Source organism: Epinephelus moara, chromosome 11, assembly GCF_006386435.1.
Source record: "Epinephelus moara isolate mb chromosome 11, YSFRI_EMoa_1.0, whole genome shotgun sequence".
NCBI lineage: Eukaryota > Metazoa > Chordata > Actinopteri > Perciformes > Serranidae > Epinephelus > Epinephelus moara.
The window spans coordinates 13,887,844-13,906,382 of NC_065516.1; the positions used below are offsets into that span (position 1 = coordinate 13,887,844).

At 39.0% G+C, this 18,539-nt stretch overlaps 2 protein-coding genes across 4 annotated transcripts in view; one reads left to right on the top strand and one right to left on the bottom strand.

The window, feature by feature from the left end:
• Positions 1-7,313, bottom strand: part of LOC126398056 (protein adenylyltransferase SelO-like) — a 16,649-nt gene extending 9,336 nt beyond the window's left edge. For 2 of the 3 annotated variants that reach the window (XR_007570732.1, XM_050057224.1), the window contains exons 1-15: positions 7,082-7,313; positions 6,875-6,993; positions 6,666-6,794; positions 6,293-6,357; positions 6,129-6,185; positions 5,879-5,977; positions 5,263-5,330; positions 3,992-4,079; positions 3,829-3,898; positions 3,529-3,601; positions 2,969-3,052; positions 2,750-2,879; positions 742-786; positions 552-633; positions 296-388 (exon numbers count right to left, since the gene is read on the bottom strand). Coding sequence is in view for 2 of the 3 variants with exons in the window: in XM_050057224.1 (XP_049913181.1) it covers positions 296-388; positions 552-633; positions 742-786; positions 2,750-2,879; positions 2,969-3,052; positions 3,529-3,601; positions 3,829-3,898; positions 3,992-4,079; positions 5,263-5,330; positions 5,879-5,977; positions 6,129-6,185; positions 6,293-6,357; positions 6,666-6,794; positions 6,875-6,993; positions 7,082-7,313 (1,434 nt within the window). In the remaining variant the exon portion in view is untranslated. Of the gene's footprint in view, positions 1-295; positions 389-551; positions 634-741; positions 787-1,865; positions 2,101-2,749; positions 2,880-2,968; positions 3,053-3,528; positions 3,602-3,828; positions 3,899-3,991; positions 4,080-5,262; positions 5,331-5,878; positions 5,978-6,128; positions 6,186-6,292; positions 6,358-6,665; positions 6,795-6,874; positions 6,994-7,081 lie in introns of those variants that run through there. The other variant, XM_050057225.1, reaches the window with a different exon arrangement.
• Positions 7,314-8,940: 1,627 nt separating this feature from the next.
• Positions 8,941-18,510, top strand: pdss1 (prenyl (decaprenyl) diphosphate synthase, subunit 1). The gene is made up of 11 exons (XM_050057239.1): positions 8,941-9,232; positions 10,898-10,965; positions 11,248-11,383; positions 11,704-11,834; positions 12,045-12,186; positions 12,304-12,415; positions 13,401-13,510; positions 13,614-13,694; positions 13,955-14,068; positions 14,176-14,256; positions 15,609-18,510. Exons 1-11 carry the CDS (start codon positions 9,077-9,079, stop codon positions 15,747-15,749), a joined length of 1,272 nt encoding a protein of 423 aa, XP_049913196.1. The 5' UTR covers positions 8,941-9,076; the 3' UTR covers positions 15,750-18,510.
• The last annotated feature ends 29 nt before the right edge of the window (positions 18,511-18,539 follow it).

The window sequence follows — 18,539 nt, forward strand, 5'->3', positions numbered from 1 at the left end:
AGGCTCTTGTGTTTATTCGATTCTATGTTTTATTTGTTGGTTGTCCGATCGCTCTTTACTAATTTATTATATCTTCTTATTTATGACTTTTGCTTTGTTTTGTTGTTTTTTGATTGATCATTTCTGTGTTATGTGAAGCACTTTGGTCAACTTCTGTTGTTTTTAAATGTGCTATATAAATAAACTGACTTGACTTGACTTGACTAAATTTGCTCAAGGCTTTCTTGTGACTTATGCCTACAGCCTGGCGCCGGTGTAAAACCAGGATTCTAACACGTTGCTGCTTCAGCTCTACCTGTGTGAAGTTCCTGTTGTGAAGCTGCCGGGCTGAAACTTCGCTGAGCTGCCTGAAGGTCATGGTGAAGTCTGTTTGTGTGTCCTCCATCATCTGGGGAGACAAACACAAATTAGATTGGTAGTTTAAAAAAAATCAATTTGTACACAGCCAGTGAACAAAAAGTTCATCTGAGTCTCCTAAATCAATTTAACTTGACCACATAGATTGACAATGCATTTTTCAGTCTGCGTGCAGCTCATTGTCAATAACTTGCCTTAAGCAGGAAGGCAATTAGATAGGCATCATCCTCCTCTTCACCTAGAAGCCCCAGTTTAGCTTTAAATAGCTGATGAATCCTGAAATACATGCATGAATAAGGCTGGAAAATTACTAGAATCATTGCTTGGATAAAGCATTAAGGACAACATACAGAATGGACAAATCATATTTCACTTTAAGCTCACCTCATCTGATAAATATCACCATATCCTTTCAAAATAATTTTAGCCCTGGGAAAAAAAAGGAGAAAAACACGACGTTTGTATGTACGACAGTTTGACTTTACTGGCTTTAAAGTGATTTTGCATGCGGCTTATGGACTCTTCTTTTACAAGTATTTACCACAATAAAAATGTTCAAAGTTAGTCATGTGCAAAGAGTTTTGTAGAAGTTGAAGTCTTTCAGTGTTGTTGCACTTTGTGCTGGAGGCAAACAGATCAATATAAGTTAGGGATGCACCGATCCACATTTTTTCACTTCCGATCTGATCCCGATACCTGAATTTGGATATCTGCCGATACCGATACTATTCCGATACCAGGGCTCTGTTTGCTTTCATATTATTATTATCATTATTGTTGATTTTATATGAGGCTGTAATAAACTCCTCTCTACAGGCAAGTATGATATGTACGTATGTATGCATATACTGTATGTCCCAAAAGGCAACTTGAGGTAAGTATAAGGTCAGAAAAGCAGGAAATCCTGTTCACAGGAAAAATCCCATCCTGAAAACAAATATGCAACTGTAAGGGTTTCAAATTGATTGTCAATATTTATTAAATTCCAAGACAGTGTTAAACTACTAGTGCAATATACACTATCAAAAAACAAAAAGTACCTGTGATATTAATCTGAACAGCACAGATACAAATCAAGTAGATACTACTATGTAGTAGTGTTGTCACGGTACCAAAACTGGCACCCACGGTACGATACCAGTGAAAGTATCATGGTTCTGAGTAGTATCATGACAGCGAAAATGAGGCAGATGTGCCTTTTGTCATTTATAAAAAGATAAATCACTTTTCTATAATACATCACTGATATTTCAATGGAATAAATTACTTATTGACTTATTCATACTTCAAAAACAGCATCAATAAGTGATTAACATAGGGGGGATCAAAATAAAATTATATATAAATTATTTATTTATTTAATTATAAATAAATGAAATAAAAATCAACCAGCTACCCTCCTCCCCTGACAAGTTAAGAACAGTCCCTTCAGTGCGGTGAGGTTTTTGGACCGTTACCTGCCACAAAGAAATGTGAACAGCTCGTTTCTCCTCTGACACGTCACATACCTGTGTGCTGCCACAGTTCGGCTGTTCAGGTACTTTTGGGCAGTCATGACACCAAGAAGAGGACATTATTGGACCTGGAGTCGGACTTCTCTGTCGCCGGTAAGCCGTTCTTGCACCGTGCAGCACTATGAGCCTCCGCCGTATTTGACAGGAATACATTCCCGTCTGTGTCTGTGACCCCCGTTCAACCAACAACCGGCAGGATTTGCCTTTAGTTTCTGCTGCTGGTTGAAATCTGTACACACACAGCGTGCTGAATGATTTATTTTGTGCGCACAAAACTTTTTTTAGTCGCAAAAGCGAGTAAAATGCTCGCACCGTAGAGCTCTGTAGTGGAAAACAAATCACTGTAGCATATATAAACAAATTGAACCTACAAGTAAAAATAAATTAATAATAACTTTCACTGCTTAAAGATACTCAATAGCTCAGTTCATACCTGAAATGTCACTGGATACAAACCACTGCAGCGGCATATCGAGTGCCAGGTGGACAGCGCGCGCCGTTATTGGACGCCGCATGGACACTCACGCTCTTGCGATTGGACTTTGATCTTATCCCACAGTAGTAGTACCTGAGGTACCGTAGTACTACAGTACTCCAACATTATGGTATCATATGTACCGTCGTGTTTTAGTACCGCGGTCAGTGCAACACTACTATGTAGCAATCATCATATCATTCCAGCAGACAACGTGAAAGCACAGACACGGCTCGTGGATCGGAAATTTCCGCAGGTGGATCGGAAATTTCCGATCCGTGAATTACGTTGGTATCGGAACCCGATACCGGATCGGATCGGCACCATCCCTAATATAACTCACATATTACTTCATGTCCCCTTTATATCAACAGTTATCACCAACAGTTATCAGTGTTCTTACTCTTTCTGCTGGTTCGTAGATAGCACAGGACTGAGAGCCAGCAAGAGCTTCTCAAGGTTAAACAGTCCGACGTTGGCCTGAGCTCCTATGCTGTATCTGCCCTCATCATCTGATGTGTTGGGGACAAAATCTGTAACAATTAAAGATTTGTTTGATATTTGACGAGAACAGGATGTAGAATCATTTCATTGAAACACAGGCATGCGTCATCATACACACTGGGGTTATACGACTCCATGAAGCCAAATGGTCCGTAGTCGATGGTTATAGACAGAAGGCTGAAGTTATCTGTGTTGCACACACCTGTCATGACAACACAAGAAAGATATCAGTAGATGTTGGTGCAGATGACAAAATGTGCAACCAGAACAGGTGCTCACAGGTGTCAGACATTCAAATTTAATGCCTTTAAAGATGGTTTCAAGATAATTTTAAATCAAATTTAAGACTGATTTATGTGAGTCCCATGCAGAGCTAGGTTTTATGTGGGATATATGGTTATTAGAGTGAGTTTGGTTAATCTACATTTTGCCAATAGCTAAGTCCAAGTCTAAAGTAAAAAGACAGTATATGGGTCTGTGGTAGGTTCAAAGATTTATAACATCAGAAATGTGAACTTTCACGCAGAAGAGCTTGATTTAATAAAAGATAATTTTTTAAAAAACTGATAAATCGTGTCAATTAAGACCTCACAAATTCATATTTAAGAGTAATGACTTAAGGCCTAATATTTATTTTTTAAAAACTTTAAAAAAGGACCTGCAGACGCCCTGTCTTACCATGTGCAAACCCAACTGACATCCACCTGGCAATCAGATGTGCTGTTTCATTTACAACTGTGGAATAAAACACCTGGAAAAAAATACAAAGCATGAAATGAGGAAGTATCTTGAAGAAACAAATAATTTACAGCATGCAGATACACAGTCACTACAGCATAATGTTTCTAGATAGTAAAAAGCTGCTTTAGTATTCACTAATCACACAGTATGACTGAATAAATTATCTCACTGAGGTTAGGCCAATCAATGGCAGAGGAACACTTCTGCCAACTACATTTTTTGTTTTACCTAACTTACCAAATATTTATCTGGATCATCTTGACTGATTGAAAAAAAATATTCATCAATCACAAAGTCCACCAGCTTTCTAAAATCAACAGATCAATAACATCAAGTTAGAAGCTGCAGTAGAGGAGACAGAATGATATGAAAGCCCGAGAGGTCATGTGACCAGACTCACCTCAGGAGATTGATCTCTCCACTTTGAGCCAAAATTTCCAAAGATCCGATCCGAAACCATGACTTGGCTAACCGGAGAACAACGGCTCCTGTGAAAAGAAGAAACGACTCCAATAAAACATGTGATGTAATGAAACATCAATGGTGCAGTCAGCAATTTTAATCCAAAACACTTTTTGTCAAATCAGCAAATCATCTTCTCATGGTCTGCCAGCTGTCTGCTCTGGGTGTGCGCTGAGAAGAAATCTGGTGTTCATAAAGAGCCCTGGCTCTGTAGATGGGAAACTTTGCCTGCCAATCAGCAACATGGGGTTTTGTGCATAGGGCAGGGGAAAGGCCATGGATGCATTAAGAGACAGGCAGTGGGAGCGAGAGGGATGGCAAATCGGGCACATGCCAACATGCTGAATCCACAGTGCATTGTGAAGATGGCTGAGAAACAGACAAACAGGTCAGATGGACAGTTTCCTGACCCACAACCTTCATAATGTTGGTTACAAGACTTGCTGTGTCTTTGTTTACTCTATAACATGGTATGGTGGTGGGGCCTCTGAAGGAGCACTGAGTGGAAGGGTATGTTTTTGGGTGTGGAGGACAAATAATCTTTCTTCAGAAGTGCTGACTCCACCCATCGACTGTATAAAAGAAGTGGACCTTGACACTGAAGTCACCAATTGGCTTGTGGACTACCGTTTGAAGGTTCAAGTTTGTCATTTTGGTCAGCGCCATCTTGTTTTTTTGGAGGCAGAAGTGACCATATTTGGACAAAAGAGTAGAGCTGTGGAGGAGTAAGGGGTGGATCTGACAGACATCCTGAGGTCACTGCTGTAGTAGTGACTTGTCAATCACGAGGTAGCCAAGCCCTAAAGCATACCCTGCGTCATCATCAACTTTATCACTGACTCTAAATGAGACCATAATTTAGCACCATGCTGTGTTGAGGAAGACTTATAACTAGCTATAGAGATCATAAACTCATTCAGAAAAATTTATTACTGATGTCATAAATTAAATGAGAAGTAGGGTCATTTCCTCATAGCCTTCTATACCTATCTATATCTATATCTATATCTATATCTATTATATATCAGACTTCTTATTGCAACCCGTGGAGTGGCCCCCAGCTGGCCACTGGAAAAACTGCAGGTTTAAGGCACTTCAGCATTGGCTTCACTGTTCAGACCCAAAGACATCTCCTTAACACCACCTTTAAATGTAACCGATAATGAGTCAAATCTTGGTGTTGTATTATTTTCACATGCATAACTGTACCCCTCTCTGTCTTCACGTTGCCGTTGTAGAATTGATCCCTCTTCACCGGATCGTCACTGACAATTATACTACAACAAAAGAAAGCATTATCAGAACAATAAAAGATTCACATTTCTTCCCAAACATTTCTACTCTTTCACACACAAATAAAGAGCCTATCTTTGTTAAGGTTTTAAATTGGCAGTTCATCCCGGTTTATCAATCTTAATGCCAAGTAATATTGATCTACACATGTTAATACAGACACTGGCCTTCTACAGAGTTCTTAAACATGTCACTGGAAAAGAGGAAATTATTTTTAACAATTTTAAACTTAATTATTTTGTGTCTGGTTTAAACTTTAAAAAAAATGTTTTTATTGAATTTTGTGATGAGTTGAGTGTAAGTTAATTCTACATGGTCCAGCTGATATCATAGCTCATATTGACGATTTATCACCATACATTTATAGACAAAACTGCAAAGAGACTATTCAAAATTTATTCAAATCAGATTATTTGATATCTATTATTATTATTATTATTTCTATTATTATTATTGAAAAGATTATAACATAACATACATAGCAAATGTTAACCCCGTTTGTTGCCTTTCATCCATCACCTGTCCCTCTCACCTGGCAGCCCTGCTGGTTGGAATACCCAGGAAATGCATGGCTTCACTGCACAGGAACTCCCTTACAGAAGAGCGGATCACAGCTCGACCATCTCCTGACCTGTGTGAACATTTTCAAATTGACATTTCAGATTAAACACAGTTGCCTCTTGCTGCCATTCAGTATCAGACATGCATTTTTTCCCCAAAGTGAAACAAGAAAAAAGAGGAAAAGGAAGAAAAACAAAAAAAGGGTGTGCCAATAAACATACCTTGAATAAGGCGTCTTGCCAGAGCCTTTAAGCTGCAGTTCCCATACTTCTCCTCTCCTGTGGGACATGTTATAAGGAAAATAAGTCACAGCTTTAACTGGTGATACACCTTGAATATACAGTACATTGAATATATGAGGAACCTAATTCAAAAATATTCTCACCTGTTGGTATACTGACCAAGGGAATGTGCTCGACCATCGCCCAGCTGACCTGCCCAGTACCCAAACTGATGGAGGAGAAATTCATCTGTAAATTTCACTGTCACCAACTGTGATCAGATCTGTTGAACATGATGTACACTGTCATTTTTATCTATTTCAAGTTTTCTTAACTTTGTTAATTAACTTGTTTTTGGCTGAATTTAGTGACATATCTGATGAAATGTAATAAAAAAGACAGTGTATACCTGTTTTTTTTTTAATCACAAAGGAAATGTTGTTAATGTAACTAACTAAATGTTAGTAGTGTTGAGTTTCTACACAATAAAAGCATGCCAGTAAGAGCACAACAAACAGAAAACTAATTCATCATTACCTGATGACCTCCATATCTGTGAGCAAGTGGTACAGATCCTGACAGCAGTCTGCCACCGCTTGCGTAATGCAGGAAATCATCTGACTGAGTTACAGCCACGTCTAAATCTAAAATCCCCTCGATGACGTCCTGTTGAAACAAATTTACGTTTCACATTCACATTTCACTGCAAAGACTCTCTTGCACTTCTGATGATACTGTATTGTCACCTTAGAAGCTGCTGCCAGTCTTAACCGGCCTTTCAGTGGGGTTGGAATGGATCTGGAGAATATGCAGTTCTTTACAGAGCGAGCAAAGTTGCCATCAACCTCGTCAATCAGAAATGCTTCTGCAGAGAGGACAGAAAGGATTGAACTAGGACAATATTACTGTGAACTTTTCTTGTATTGACCCAAACAGACACAAATCACTTTTACCTATTAGCTTCTTGCAGGACACTCTGAATTGGTCCAGGTCCTTTAAAAGGTTTGAAACACTAATGTTCCACCTGGATTTGACAGTGTGCAGTGACAGCTGGTTGTCCGAAGCTGTACTGTCATGACTATGGCAGTCACTGTCAGTACTTCGGCAGAACTCCAGAACATGTACAGATGTGAAGCTGGATGCTGCTACCAGAGCAAAGGCTAATACTTTGTAGGAGCTCTGCATGTTGCAGACACAGCAACTACCTTGAATGTACCTAGCTATAAGCACTGAAGTAGTTATAGATTGGAAAATAAGTTAATTATGATTTCCAGCTGGTTATCATAATGCACACAGCACTGGGGGAGGAAGTACTCTAATCCTGTAGTCAGACTACAGTGTAGATTACTCTATCCTGCATTCAAAACACTCCTTTGACTTCAGTAAAAGTAATATCAGCTAAACTGAGCTAGTTAAAGCACCATACATTAACATATTATGTAGGTTTTTACAGTCATGTAAGGGCAATAACAAAATCAGCATTTTATAACCTCTAATACTTAGTCGAAATCAGGGTCCTTTAAAAAAACAAGACTTGGAAAAACTGATTCATGCTTTCATATCAAGCAAAGTTGATTACTACAACAGACTTCTGACAGGACTTCCAATAAAGACCATCAGGCACCTACAACCTACTCAAACGTAAGCTGCAAGAGTTCTCCTAAAACCAAAAGGACAGCTCACATCCCCTCAGTTCTCAAATCTCTACAGTGGTTGCCAGAGTTTATTTTAAAGTCCTGTTATTAAATTAAAAAATCTCCACAAGGAGTTGGTCCTAAATGTGTAACTGACTTGCTTGAGCAATGCAAGCCTGCGAGACCTCTCAGATTACTTGGGAGTGCTCTGCTGATGGTGCCTAGGGCAAAATCTAAACAAGGAGAAGCTGCCTTTATTTATTATGCAACACAGCGATGGAAGCATTGCCTGATGGTCTGCCACAACCACTGCAGTTTTAAATACAAACTAAAACATTATTCTTGAGCGCTTTTAACAAGCTTATTCTTTCACTGTTTTATCTCTTTCTCTCTTTGTTATTTGTATTGTTTTAACTTTGAACTGTTCTTTTGTATGATGTTGTTTTTACCTTCTTTGTACAGCACCTCAAACCTGCCTAATGTGCTTTATAAATAAAACTGCCTTGCCTCATTTGGGTAGTTAATCTATGCAACTACATCATAATTTATGTATTGGTCATGCTGTGTGTAAACTCTGAACCTGCAAAAAAACAAATGACAAGAGCTGTCAAATACATGCAACAGTAGTAAAGCATTACACTCTGAAATGTACTGCAGTACAAGTGTGAGGTGACATTAAATAGAAATACTCACGTAAAGTAAAAGCACCTCAAATTATACTTTAGTATTATGCACAATTGTCCTTTCCATCACTGGCAAACAGTCCCCTATGTCAACACTTCAGTTATGCTTTAGGCTAACGTTAGTTAGTTGTCATGAAAAGACCCTAAATTTAGAGTATTTTTCTAAGTTTTAAAGTAATAACTAAAAAACGACAAAACTCAACCAATTGTTTATTTCTAACCGCAGTCTGTAAATTAAAAGGTAGGTTTATGCGACATTACGTCCCAAAATATGGTTTAAGACGGTAAACTGTTAGGGAATACAAGCAAAGTTGGCTACAACTAGCTAGCTGTTAGCAACCCAGCTACAGTGCTAGCCCCAAACACTTCACTACTATTTTCGCGGAAACCTAACATAAGATAAATTTTATATTTTCAGTTTAAAGAGATACAACCTTAGTTTACATGTAGCGCTGCATTCCTAATAAAATGTTGCCTAATTTTGAAGAAATTCATTGAAGTTTGTGTTAACTCTCGGCCATATATGGTAAGCCTAATTCCGTAGCGTAAAACGTCATCAACCGTCGCCCGGTCATCCGCTTCCGGTTCCGCTGAAATACATAACCTGTCCCGATGCCCACTCCCGGAGAACATGGCGTGCCCATGGTTAAGGCAATGCTGGCGGCTTTCTGTAAACTGTACAGGCACGAGTGTATTTGAAACGTTGTGGCATTCTAATGGCAGGTCGGTGTCGTTCTCCACGTTCTCTTTAGGACGGACATCCTGGAGCTCCGGGGCGGGGAACGAGGTGAGTTCACGGGGCACACGGGACAGGCAGTGCTGTCAAACCCAGGAAGGTCACCGCGTAGCTGTCAGCCAGCCTTGATGAATGGTGCTCATCTCTCAATAATGGGGTAGATTGCTTCACTGCCTGTGAATTTTCCTGGCAATGCAACATGAACTGGTATTTTTCTTCCGCAAGAGTGTCACATGTTTTGTAAGAATTTCGAAAATGTCGACTTGTTGCTGCCTGTTGGTGGGTGTGTTGGGTCGTGCAGAGCTTCCTCCGCACATGTAAAGGTCAAGACCTGCTCCTGATGTTAGAGTAATTAGCCTGAGCCCTGTCCTTTACTCTGCTAGCTGTCCAGCCAAGTGTAGCCAATGTCTTGTCTTGTCCCTTTAGATTTTATTATCATTCATTCATTCATTCATGTGTCATTGGCTCAGGTGTGTTCCTTCAGCTTCCTTTACACTATTTATTTTTGCTCACAATTTAGAGAACATGACTTATCATTTGTAGTAATAATAATAGTTGTAAAAATAATTAATAATAGATATGAATAAATAAAACTTGTATGTAGGTACATAACAGATAAATGTTTATGTGTACCTGTCTCCCTTCAGCTTGTTGTTCTTGGTTTTAGCTGTATGTCTGTGTCTATCTTCGTGTAAGTTGGAACTGTGTGTGAGCACATTGTGAGTAGGGTTGCAGCAATATACTGGTTTTAGGGTGTACAGTGAAATAAAAGTTGACTGTTATCATATCGTGTACATTTGGTTATGCATGATATTTAAAAAAAAAAAAAAATGCAACTGGATGGAGAATGTCCCTTTATTTTTGTTATTTAAATAGACATTTTTCACACATACTTATATTAACAAAATGGTATTCAGTTTCAGTTGTTCAACCAACAGTAACTCTTCTGTGTTCATTCCTTAAGGTTCATTCTGACTAGGACTGCAACGATTAGTCAACAAATCGATGACTTATCAACTATTAAAATAATTGGTGACTATTTTAGTAGTCGACTAATCAGTTTGAGCCATTTTACATAGAAAAGTACTATAAAAGTGCCCCAAAATACTCTTATTGCAGCTTCTTATGTTCAAATATTGGCAGCTTTACACACTCTCCCGAGACAGTGAACTAAAACCGTTTGGCGTGAGTACGAAACAAGACATTAGAGGACATAATTTTGGGATTTGGGAGAGACAGACCGACATTTTTCAACATTGTAACACATTTTTCGACAAAATGATTAGTCGACTAATTGAAGAAATAATCGACAGATTAGTCGACAATTAAAATAATCGTTAGTTGCAGCCCTAATTCTGACTGATCATAATATAAATTCTGTAACACCGTGATAACATGAAACCACAATATTTTCTGAAATAGTCATACCGGCAAAAAAAAAACCTCATACCGATGCAACCTTAATTGAGAGTGGCTTGAAACCAGAGTCAGTCTCATCTTATGCATACATATACTTAGCCAACAATGCTTAATCTGATTCCCATAACAAAACAGTTACTTTCATAGATGCTAAAAAGAGTAAAAACTACAAAACGTCCCCTCCACTGTCCACAAAAAAATGAAGCAGAAATCTAAAATCAGGATCTCAGATGTTATTGTTAATCTTTTGTAATTTGCACGAATACGTTTTGATCGTCCTTGCTTTTGTTCTTTCAGGGGCATCCGTCGGCACTATCAACACAGATAAACCCCCAAACTTTAAACTTTACCACATGTCTCACCAGGTAAGTTGTCCTAACTCAAGGCTTTGCACTGCAACCAAACTATTTACTGAATTCTTCACATATTATTTCAACAGCCACCTCACACTGACAAACAGGTTTTAGCACACCAGCAATTTTGGTTAGAATTGACACAAACAGAGTGTTGTACCACAGTGATCAAGATATAAGCAATTTCTAAGAAGATCTTCCACTTATATCTTTAAATAACTTTGTGCGTATTTTCTGTATACAGTATGTTTCTGATTTCACAGCTTCACTTTTTGTTGTTGCCTCTCTCTGCAGACACAAGTCACGGTTGCTGAACCCCACACTACAATCATGCTGCTGCAGAAAGAGCGTACACAGTGATGCAAAGCCGAAGGACCCCTTCACATTAGCCCAGAAAGATTTAACAAATTTATATGATGACATCAGAAAGGTACGTTTTTCCATAGCATGAAGTGCGTGTCTCTCTCCATGATAAAATAATGGGCATTTTCAGCTAACATTAACAATCCAAACAGCATAGATCTTCACAGTCACAGTACTATCAGTCTGTTGGGAGCCTGTCTGTCTCAAATGCTTTGCTTTAGCTTGGATATGACCTTGCAGCTGCAGGGACAGCTCAGTAAACAGACTATGATAGAGGCAAATTAAATAATATTGGTTAGAAATTAACAGAAGACTGTCGTGATTTTTTTTGGCAAATGTATTTGCTGATTATGATGAAAATAAAAGTGTTATCACTCTGCCTGACAGGAAATGTTTGTACCCAAAGAAGAGCTGAAGTCTCTGCTTGACTACTACTTTGATGGCAAAGGCAAAGCCATCCGACCAATGATAGTTGTCCTAATGGCCCGGGCGCTCAACATCCACAGCAACAGATCTGGGTAAAATCTGATCACTCCACACTTTCATATTTCAACAAAATATTGCATTTTTTTCCCATTTACTGCTACTGTTAATCCAAAGTGACCTGTAGTACAGAGTAAATGTGCATCACACCCTGTTGTAACTTTTGAATTATTATATGAAGCATAATCAAGGGTTTTATGTCATATCATTCACTGGAATTTGTTAACTGTTCTTGTCCTCTGTAGAGATCTGATCCCAGGTCAGAGGGCCATTGCTATGATCACCGAAATGATTCACACTGCCAGCCTGGTGCATGACGACGTTATAGACGGATCCGATAAACGAAGGGGAAAAAGAACAATCAATGAAGTGTGGGGTGAAAAAAAGGTTAGGGAAATAAAATCGGTTTAAAGACCTTTCCCCTTTTCTCCTCCCTAATATAATATTTTCTACGACTATATACATTTTTAAGGATATGAATATAATCTGTTTTCTCTCTTTCAGGCAATCTTAGCTGGAGATTTCATCATCTCAGCTGCCTCTATAGCCATGGCTCGAGTCGGTAACAACACAGTGGTGAAAGTGTTCTCCCAGGTGATAGAGGACCTGGTGCGAGGTACAGCAGTCAAATTATTCACAGTGTTTTTTGCCATATAAGTCAGTAATAGTCTTTATTAAAGGGACAGTTCGCCCCAAAATCAGAAATACACATTTTTCCTCTTACCTGCTATTTATTAATTTAGATTGGTTTGGTGTGAGTTGCTGAGTGTTGGTGATATCGGCCGTAGAGATGTCTGCCTTCTCTGTAATACAAAGGAACCAGATGGCTTTCGGCTTGTGGTGCTCAAAAAAAATCCACAGCAATGTCTCTTTCCAGAAATCATGACCCGGTTACTCAAGATAATCCACAGACCTTGTTGTGAGCAGTTAAATGAAGGAACTACTTTCTTTCTACCCAACCCGCCAACTGTTTCACTGCGCAGAAGGAAGAGTGCATCTACTCATGGATGAGAGGCTTGTGCTCATAATAGCGCAAGATGTAAACATTAATGGCATCCTCCATGGTTGAGTTGTAGCATTAGCTAGCTCGGTGGTGCTAGGTGAGCTAGCAGTAGATGCACTCTTCCTTCTGCTCAGTAATATGATTGGCAGGTGTAGCTTGGTTGAAAGAAAATAGTTCCTACATGAAACTGCTCACAACGAGTAACCAGGTCATGATTTCTGGAAAGAGACACTGATGTTGAGTTTTTCAAACATATTTTTTTGGCGCTTTGAGCACCACAAGCTGAGTGCCATCTAGTTCCTCTAAATTCCAGAGAAGGCAGACATGGTTGTCATCGCCAACACTCGGCAACCCACACCGAAACAATAAAGAGCACTACAGGTAAGAGGAAAAATATTTATGTTGGATTTTTGGGAGGAGCTGTCCCTTCAAGGTTGCACCTAAAGATGTGCTAAGCTGTTTTTTATCACAATGGAAGCAGTAACATGTAGCAATATCTGTAAAAAAGCATTTGAACTTCAGACTGTCAGAACCCAAAATCTGCTTATATGTCCATTAACAAACTTCTTTATCCAATGTTTGTTTATTGTGCTTCCAGGTGAATTCATGCAGCTGGGCTCCAAAGAGAACGAGAACGAGCGATTTAAACACTACCTCGAGAAAACCTTCAAGAAGACGGCGAGTCTTATTGCAAACAGCTGTAAAGCAGTATGTACGTTCTGTTTCCACACAAATATCTCAGCGTTGGAGAAAAGCCTTGGCTTCTACGCCAACTGTTTTTTTGTTGACTGTCTCCTCTCTTTGTTTCAAGGTATGCGTTCTAGTAAATTCTGATCCTGAAGTTCATGAAATAGCCTACCAGTATGGGAAGAATGTTGGCATCGCATTTCAGGTAGGTTACTCATTACCAGCTTATTCTATTTAATGTCGTTTTTGTCTTGTGCTGCTGTGATACTTGAATTTCCCCTCTGGGGATCAATAAAGTATATCCTATCTGTAGTTCTATTTAATAAGGGACACCCAGAGCTCCAACAAAAAGACAAGAATCCCTTTTACTGGAAGGACGTCTTACATTTGTCTTTTATCCAGAACATAATAGTGTGGTGAATTAAACTATGTCTAAATGATTCTGTGGGTTCACTTGTCCTGTAGCTGGTGGATGATGTCTTAGACTTCACATCAGGAGCTGGTCACCTGGGGAAGCCCTCGGCTGCAGATCTCAAACTGGGCTTGGCCACTGGACCGGTCCTGTTTGCTTGTCAACAGGTGAGATTAGCATTTTATTTGATCAGATTTGTGGATGTTTTCATAGAAAATGTGTGTCTACATCTCAAGTGGGTACAGTCTTTACCTCATTTTCTTCGTCTTTGCAGTTTCCTGAGCTCCATGCAATGATCATGAGACGTTTCAGCTCTAAAGGAGACGTAGATCGAGCCTGGCAGTACGTCCTTCAGGTATGACCAGTAACAGACTGCAAACCAAATTTAAATTTGCTGGTTAAATCAACTAAATGTAAAGCCCTAAAGGGTCTTAAATACAAGTCTCTACCTCAACAAGACTTCTCCTTCATGAGACATTTGTATGATAAATTAGGTAACACTTTCAGTTGGTGATGGAGTGGGGGGTTAATTTGCATAGAGCTCTTTTTGAGGGGTTGCTGATGCCAAGACTGATATACATATTTGCATGATTAACAGTACAGCTCAGTGCTCTCTACTCAAGCAGCTGAGAGTCACAAAACGCTCCGTAAATGCAATCAGGGGAATGTGTTTAACTGTGAAAGTGAAGTACAGGGTTTGCACACATTTTTACCACTGAATTTCAAAACTTTTCCATATTTTACCTATCAGTACATATCGACTGACTATTTGAAACGGTTTCAAAATGAATTTTCTGCAGTATCGATACACTGATACTGGCTGCGCTTTCTTGCTCTCTTATTGTTAATGTTTCCTACAGTCGTACTGCTGCTCTCTGCCACTCTAAGAAAAAACAATGCGGCGTTGGCATGTTACAGCCAAATGTCAAATGTCTGGCTGCAGATATACAGCCAGTGCAGCTAGGGTCTTCCTCTTTCTTGAGCCATGTATTATTTGTCGTTTGAAAGCCATACATTATTAACATGCACTTCCCAGGCTTTTGATGATAAGCAAACTGCTAGACCTTGCTAACTTTTCTCACTTGTTGGATATTTCCTTTGATGTGCATCATCCTTCATTTAGACTGCATGTCTTTTGGACTGTGGGAGGAAGCTGGATCACCCGGAGAAAACCCACGCTGACACGGGGAGAACATGCAAACTACCGAATAGTTCGAATCCCCCACCCTAGGTTCGAACCAGGAACCCTCTTGCTGTGAGGCAGCAATGCTAACCACCGTGCCGCCCCCATGGAACATATTTTGCCTAATGTTAGACAAGTTTTGGGATTTTTATGAACATTTTAAACAATATCCAAAAGAATGTATAATCAAATTTGTCCAATACATTCTGCTAATTCAATAATACTGTAATTTCTAACCTCAATGTAATACTTTGAAAGATATCGATATTCAGTACCATTGTCGATACCACAAAGAAAAGCTGACAATGAGGGCTTTAAATGTAAAATTGTTATTAAAACATAAATACAACAAGGTGATAACATCACATGACTGTATTGACACCTTTTACAAATATTCAGACTCAATCGGACACCACCAGGAATTTCATGACCGTGGGACCCCTGGAAGCAGAACTTTGCCAGCACAGAACATAAATGCTCAGTAGATAACGTGACAGCCCTTTCTTCTTCTTCTTCTGTTTCAGAGCGACGGCGTGCAACAGACCAAATACCTGGCCCAGCGCTACGGTCAAGAAGCCATCAGGCAGATCAGTATGCTCCAGCCGTCGGCAGAGAGAGACGCCCTCATCAGGCTCACTGAGATGGTGCTTACCAGAGACAAGTGAACCTCCACTGCCGGGCTTCACTTCAGGCAGCTACCTGTGGAAAATGAACTCACCCACATCCAGTATCAGCAGTGATGGTTTGGAAAAGAACATTAAAAACCTAAATGAATGGATGTTGCTGTAAACTGCAAATCCAGCTCCTCACTGCATTCAGTACTGTAACTGCAACAGCCTCTCATTCTTAAAACTGGCCAACTGACTGACAGTACACGCTAGTGTTGAGCTGTGGCGGCTTTGCAAAATCTGTGTAATTCCAAATGAAATGGAAGTGATGCGCTGTCATTGGTGTGTTTGTTTGGATCTGTGTGATTTGCTTTCAAGATCCGTCCACACCTCGGAGGCCAAACAGTCACATGTCTTTTAGACTTGTAAAATGTTAAAAGGTTACTTAATGCAACAACAAAGGCCTTAACAACTACAATGACTGTGTACTCAATAAACCTACAATTATGCTTTTTTTTATTTAAACCAAGTCTTCGCTCTTCTTTGATTCCCTTAAAGTGACCACACATGCATGTTGTACATAGAATTGTTTATTATAAAAGACTGTACATTAATTTTTCAATCAACATATTATATGTACAAATGAAGGGCGGACAGAGATAGATTTCAATATTTCTACCCATGAAATTGAGCTGGAACATGTTTTATTATTGGAAATTTCTAAAGCAAACGGGCAAAATATCAAGGCATAAGCTGCAGTATCCTGAAATGGTAAATGCTCAAAAATTAGGTCATGTTAGATGGTACGTTCGAGGGTCAACAGAAAACAAAAGTGTCATTAAGATGATTCCTAGACCTGAGTGACAGCTGATATTGATTGGCTGATTTTTACTCGAGTTAAAATATGTACACCTGTGCAGCCCAGAGGATTTCATGTTCAGAGCATTCAACATGGTCCTTGAACCCAGAGCAGGTTATTGTTGCTTTGTGAAGGCTGAGGAGGTATTAGAGTTGTTTGTTGGTCTACATTACATCTGAATTGTCTCATGGCAGTGTCAGGCACGGCAATTCAAGCCCACTTATCACTGCACGCTATCACTGCTGTCTATCAGAAGCATAGTCCGTTATTGCCAGTTACCAATGGATCCTACAGATTTGATGTAGATTAGTATAAAGTTAGTAACAGTGATGTGACATAATCTTTAAATGCTTGATAAGCCAAAAATGGAATGTGTCCTCGTGCTTCAAAACAGATCCAAAGGCATGAAAAAGTAAATTCCATTTAATTTTCATGATTTTAAAGGAATACTCCACCTCCCTTATGATTATTTGTATATCAGTTACTCACCCAAAGTTAACGCGAATTCAAAAAGAAAGCTTGGTTTTTCTGCATACCTTCATGGTAAGCGAAGAATCCAGAAACAGAAAATTCTTAATGAACTGAAGTCATAGGGGTCCACATTTAAAAACAGCGAAACTAGATCAAAACATTTACAAACTTTCACACAACTTGTACTGCATCATTTATCCAGTCATACACTCAGTTCTTCTCAAACACATGCATTTTCCTCAAACTTAAGTATTTAGTTTCACTTTCTGTTTTAAAGCCAGACTCCATTGACAAAAATAGTGATTTTTATTTCACTGAACACAGAAGCTTCTGGTCTACCACTGCCTCTATGCCTTGTTTGTTTTTGTATTTTTTGTGACTTTGGTGTTTTATGGGGTTAGCTAGGTTTCACCAAAGTCACACAATAACAGAAATAAACTACCAATTAATAAGGTAGCTCCTGTGTTCAGCGAGGTTAAATTACTATTTTTGTCAATAGAGTCTGGCATTGCACACAGCATCGGTAAGTTTCATTTTCAATTCAGTGTTAAATAGTAAGATTTTAGCAAAAATGCATGTGTTTGGGAATTTTTTAACAGGACTGGATAAATGAGACTTGGATTACACTGCAAGAGTTGTGTGAGAGTTTGTTAACAGACGTTTTAATATAGTTTTGCTGTTGTTAAACATGGACCCCAATGACTTCAGTCATCAAGAATTTTCTCAGTTGTTGGATTCCTCCACTTGAAGCGTGCGAGAAAAAGGTTTTCTTCACAAATTCAATGTAACATGGGTGGAATAACGGATATACAAATGTTCATTTCGGGTGTGAGGTATTCCTTGAAGTTAAGATTCAAATTGGCATTTAGAGGGTGAGACTGTGGGGAAGCCTGAAATTTACTTCAGAGTCTATAAAGTTCAGTGATTTCAACAGTGTAATAAAAATTAAAAAGGTGAATACATTTACAACATAATGGAAGCATAATGGCAATAAACTTAAGATTACATTATATCTCTTAAAATTTTGCATGCTTAAACGCCAAGACTGATCTTCAGGAGTATTTGTTTGTCTTTGAAATACCATACACAGTACTTAAATTTGTAAAATTATTGACAGGCCATCTTATTTTACGAATGAGCCTGATGGAGTCGAGGAGGGCGCCACTAATGAAAACTATCATATAATCGACATTCACTGAATTCACATTACAGAAACCCGAGTGGCTGCAGCTCACATTATATACAACTGACAGTACAAACACTTCGACTGAAGGTGTTTACATGACGTTAACATTTAATTTGTTCCATCACACCTAATACTCAAAGGATTCAGCTCTGAATCCCTAATAATTTTTGTCTAGGCAAGATGATGTCGTACATCCTTCAGCTGTGTGACCATCGTCTTTGAATTCAACCGACGTGAGCACGTGCAGTCCAATTCTTTAGAAACTTTGCTTTTTTTTTTTTTTTTTTTTTTTTTTACATATTTCATAAATGTCCCCAACCCGCCCATATAA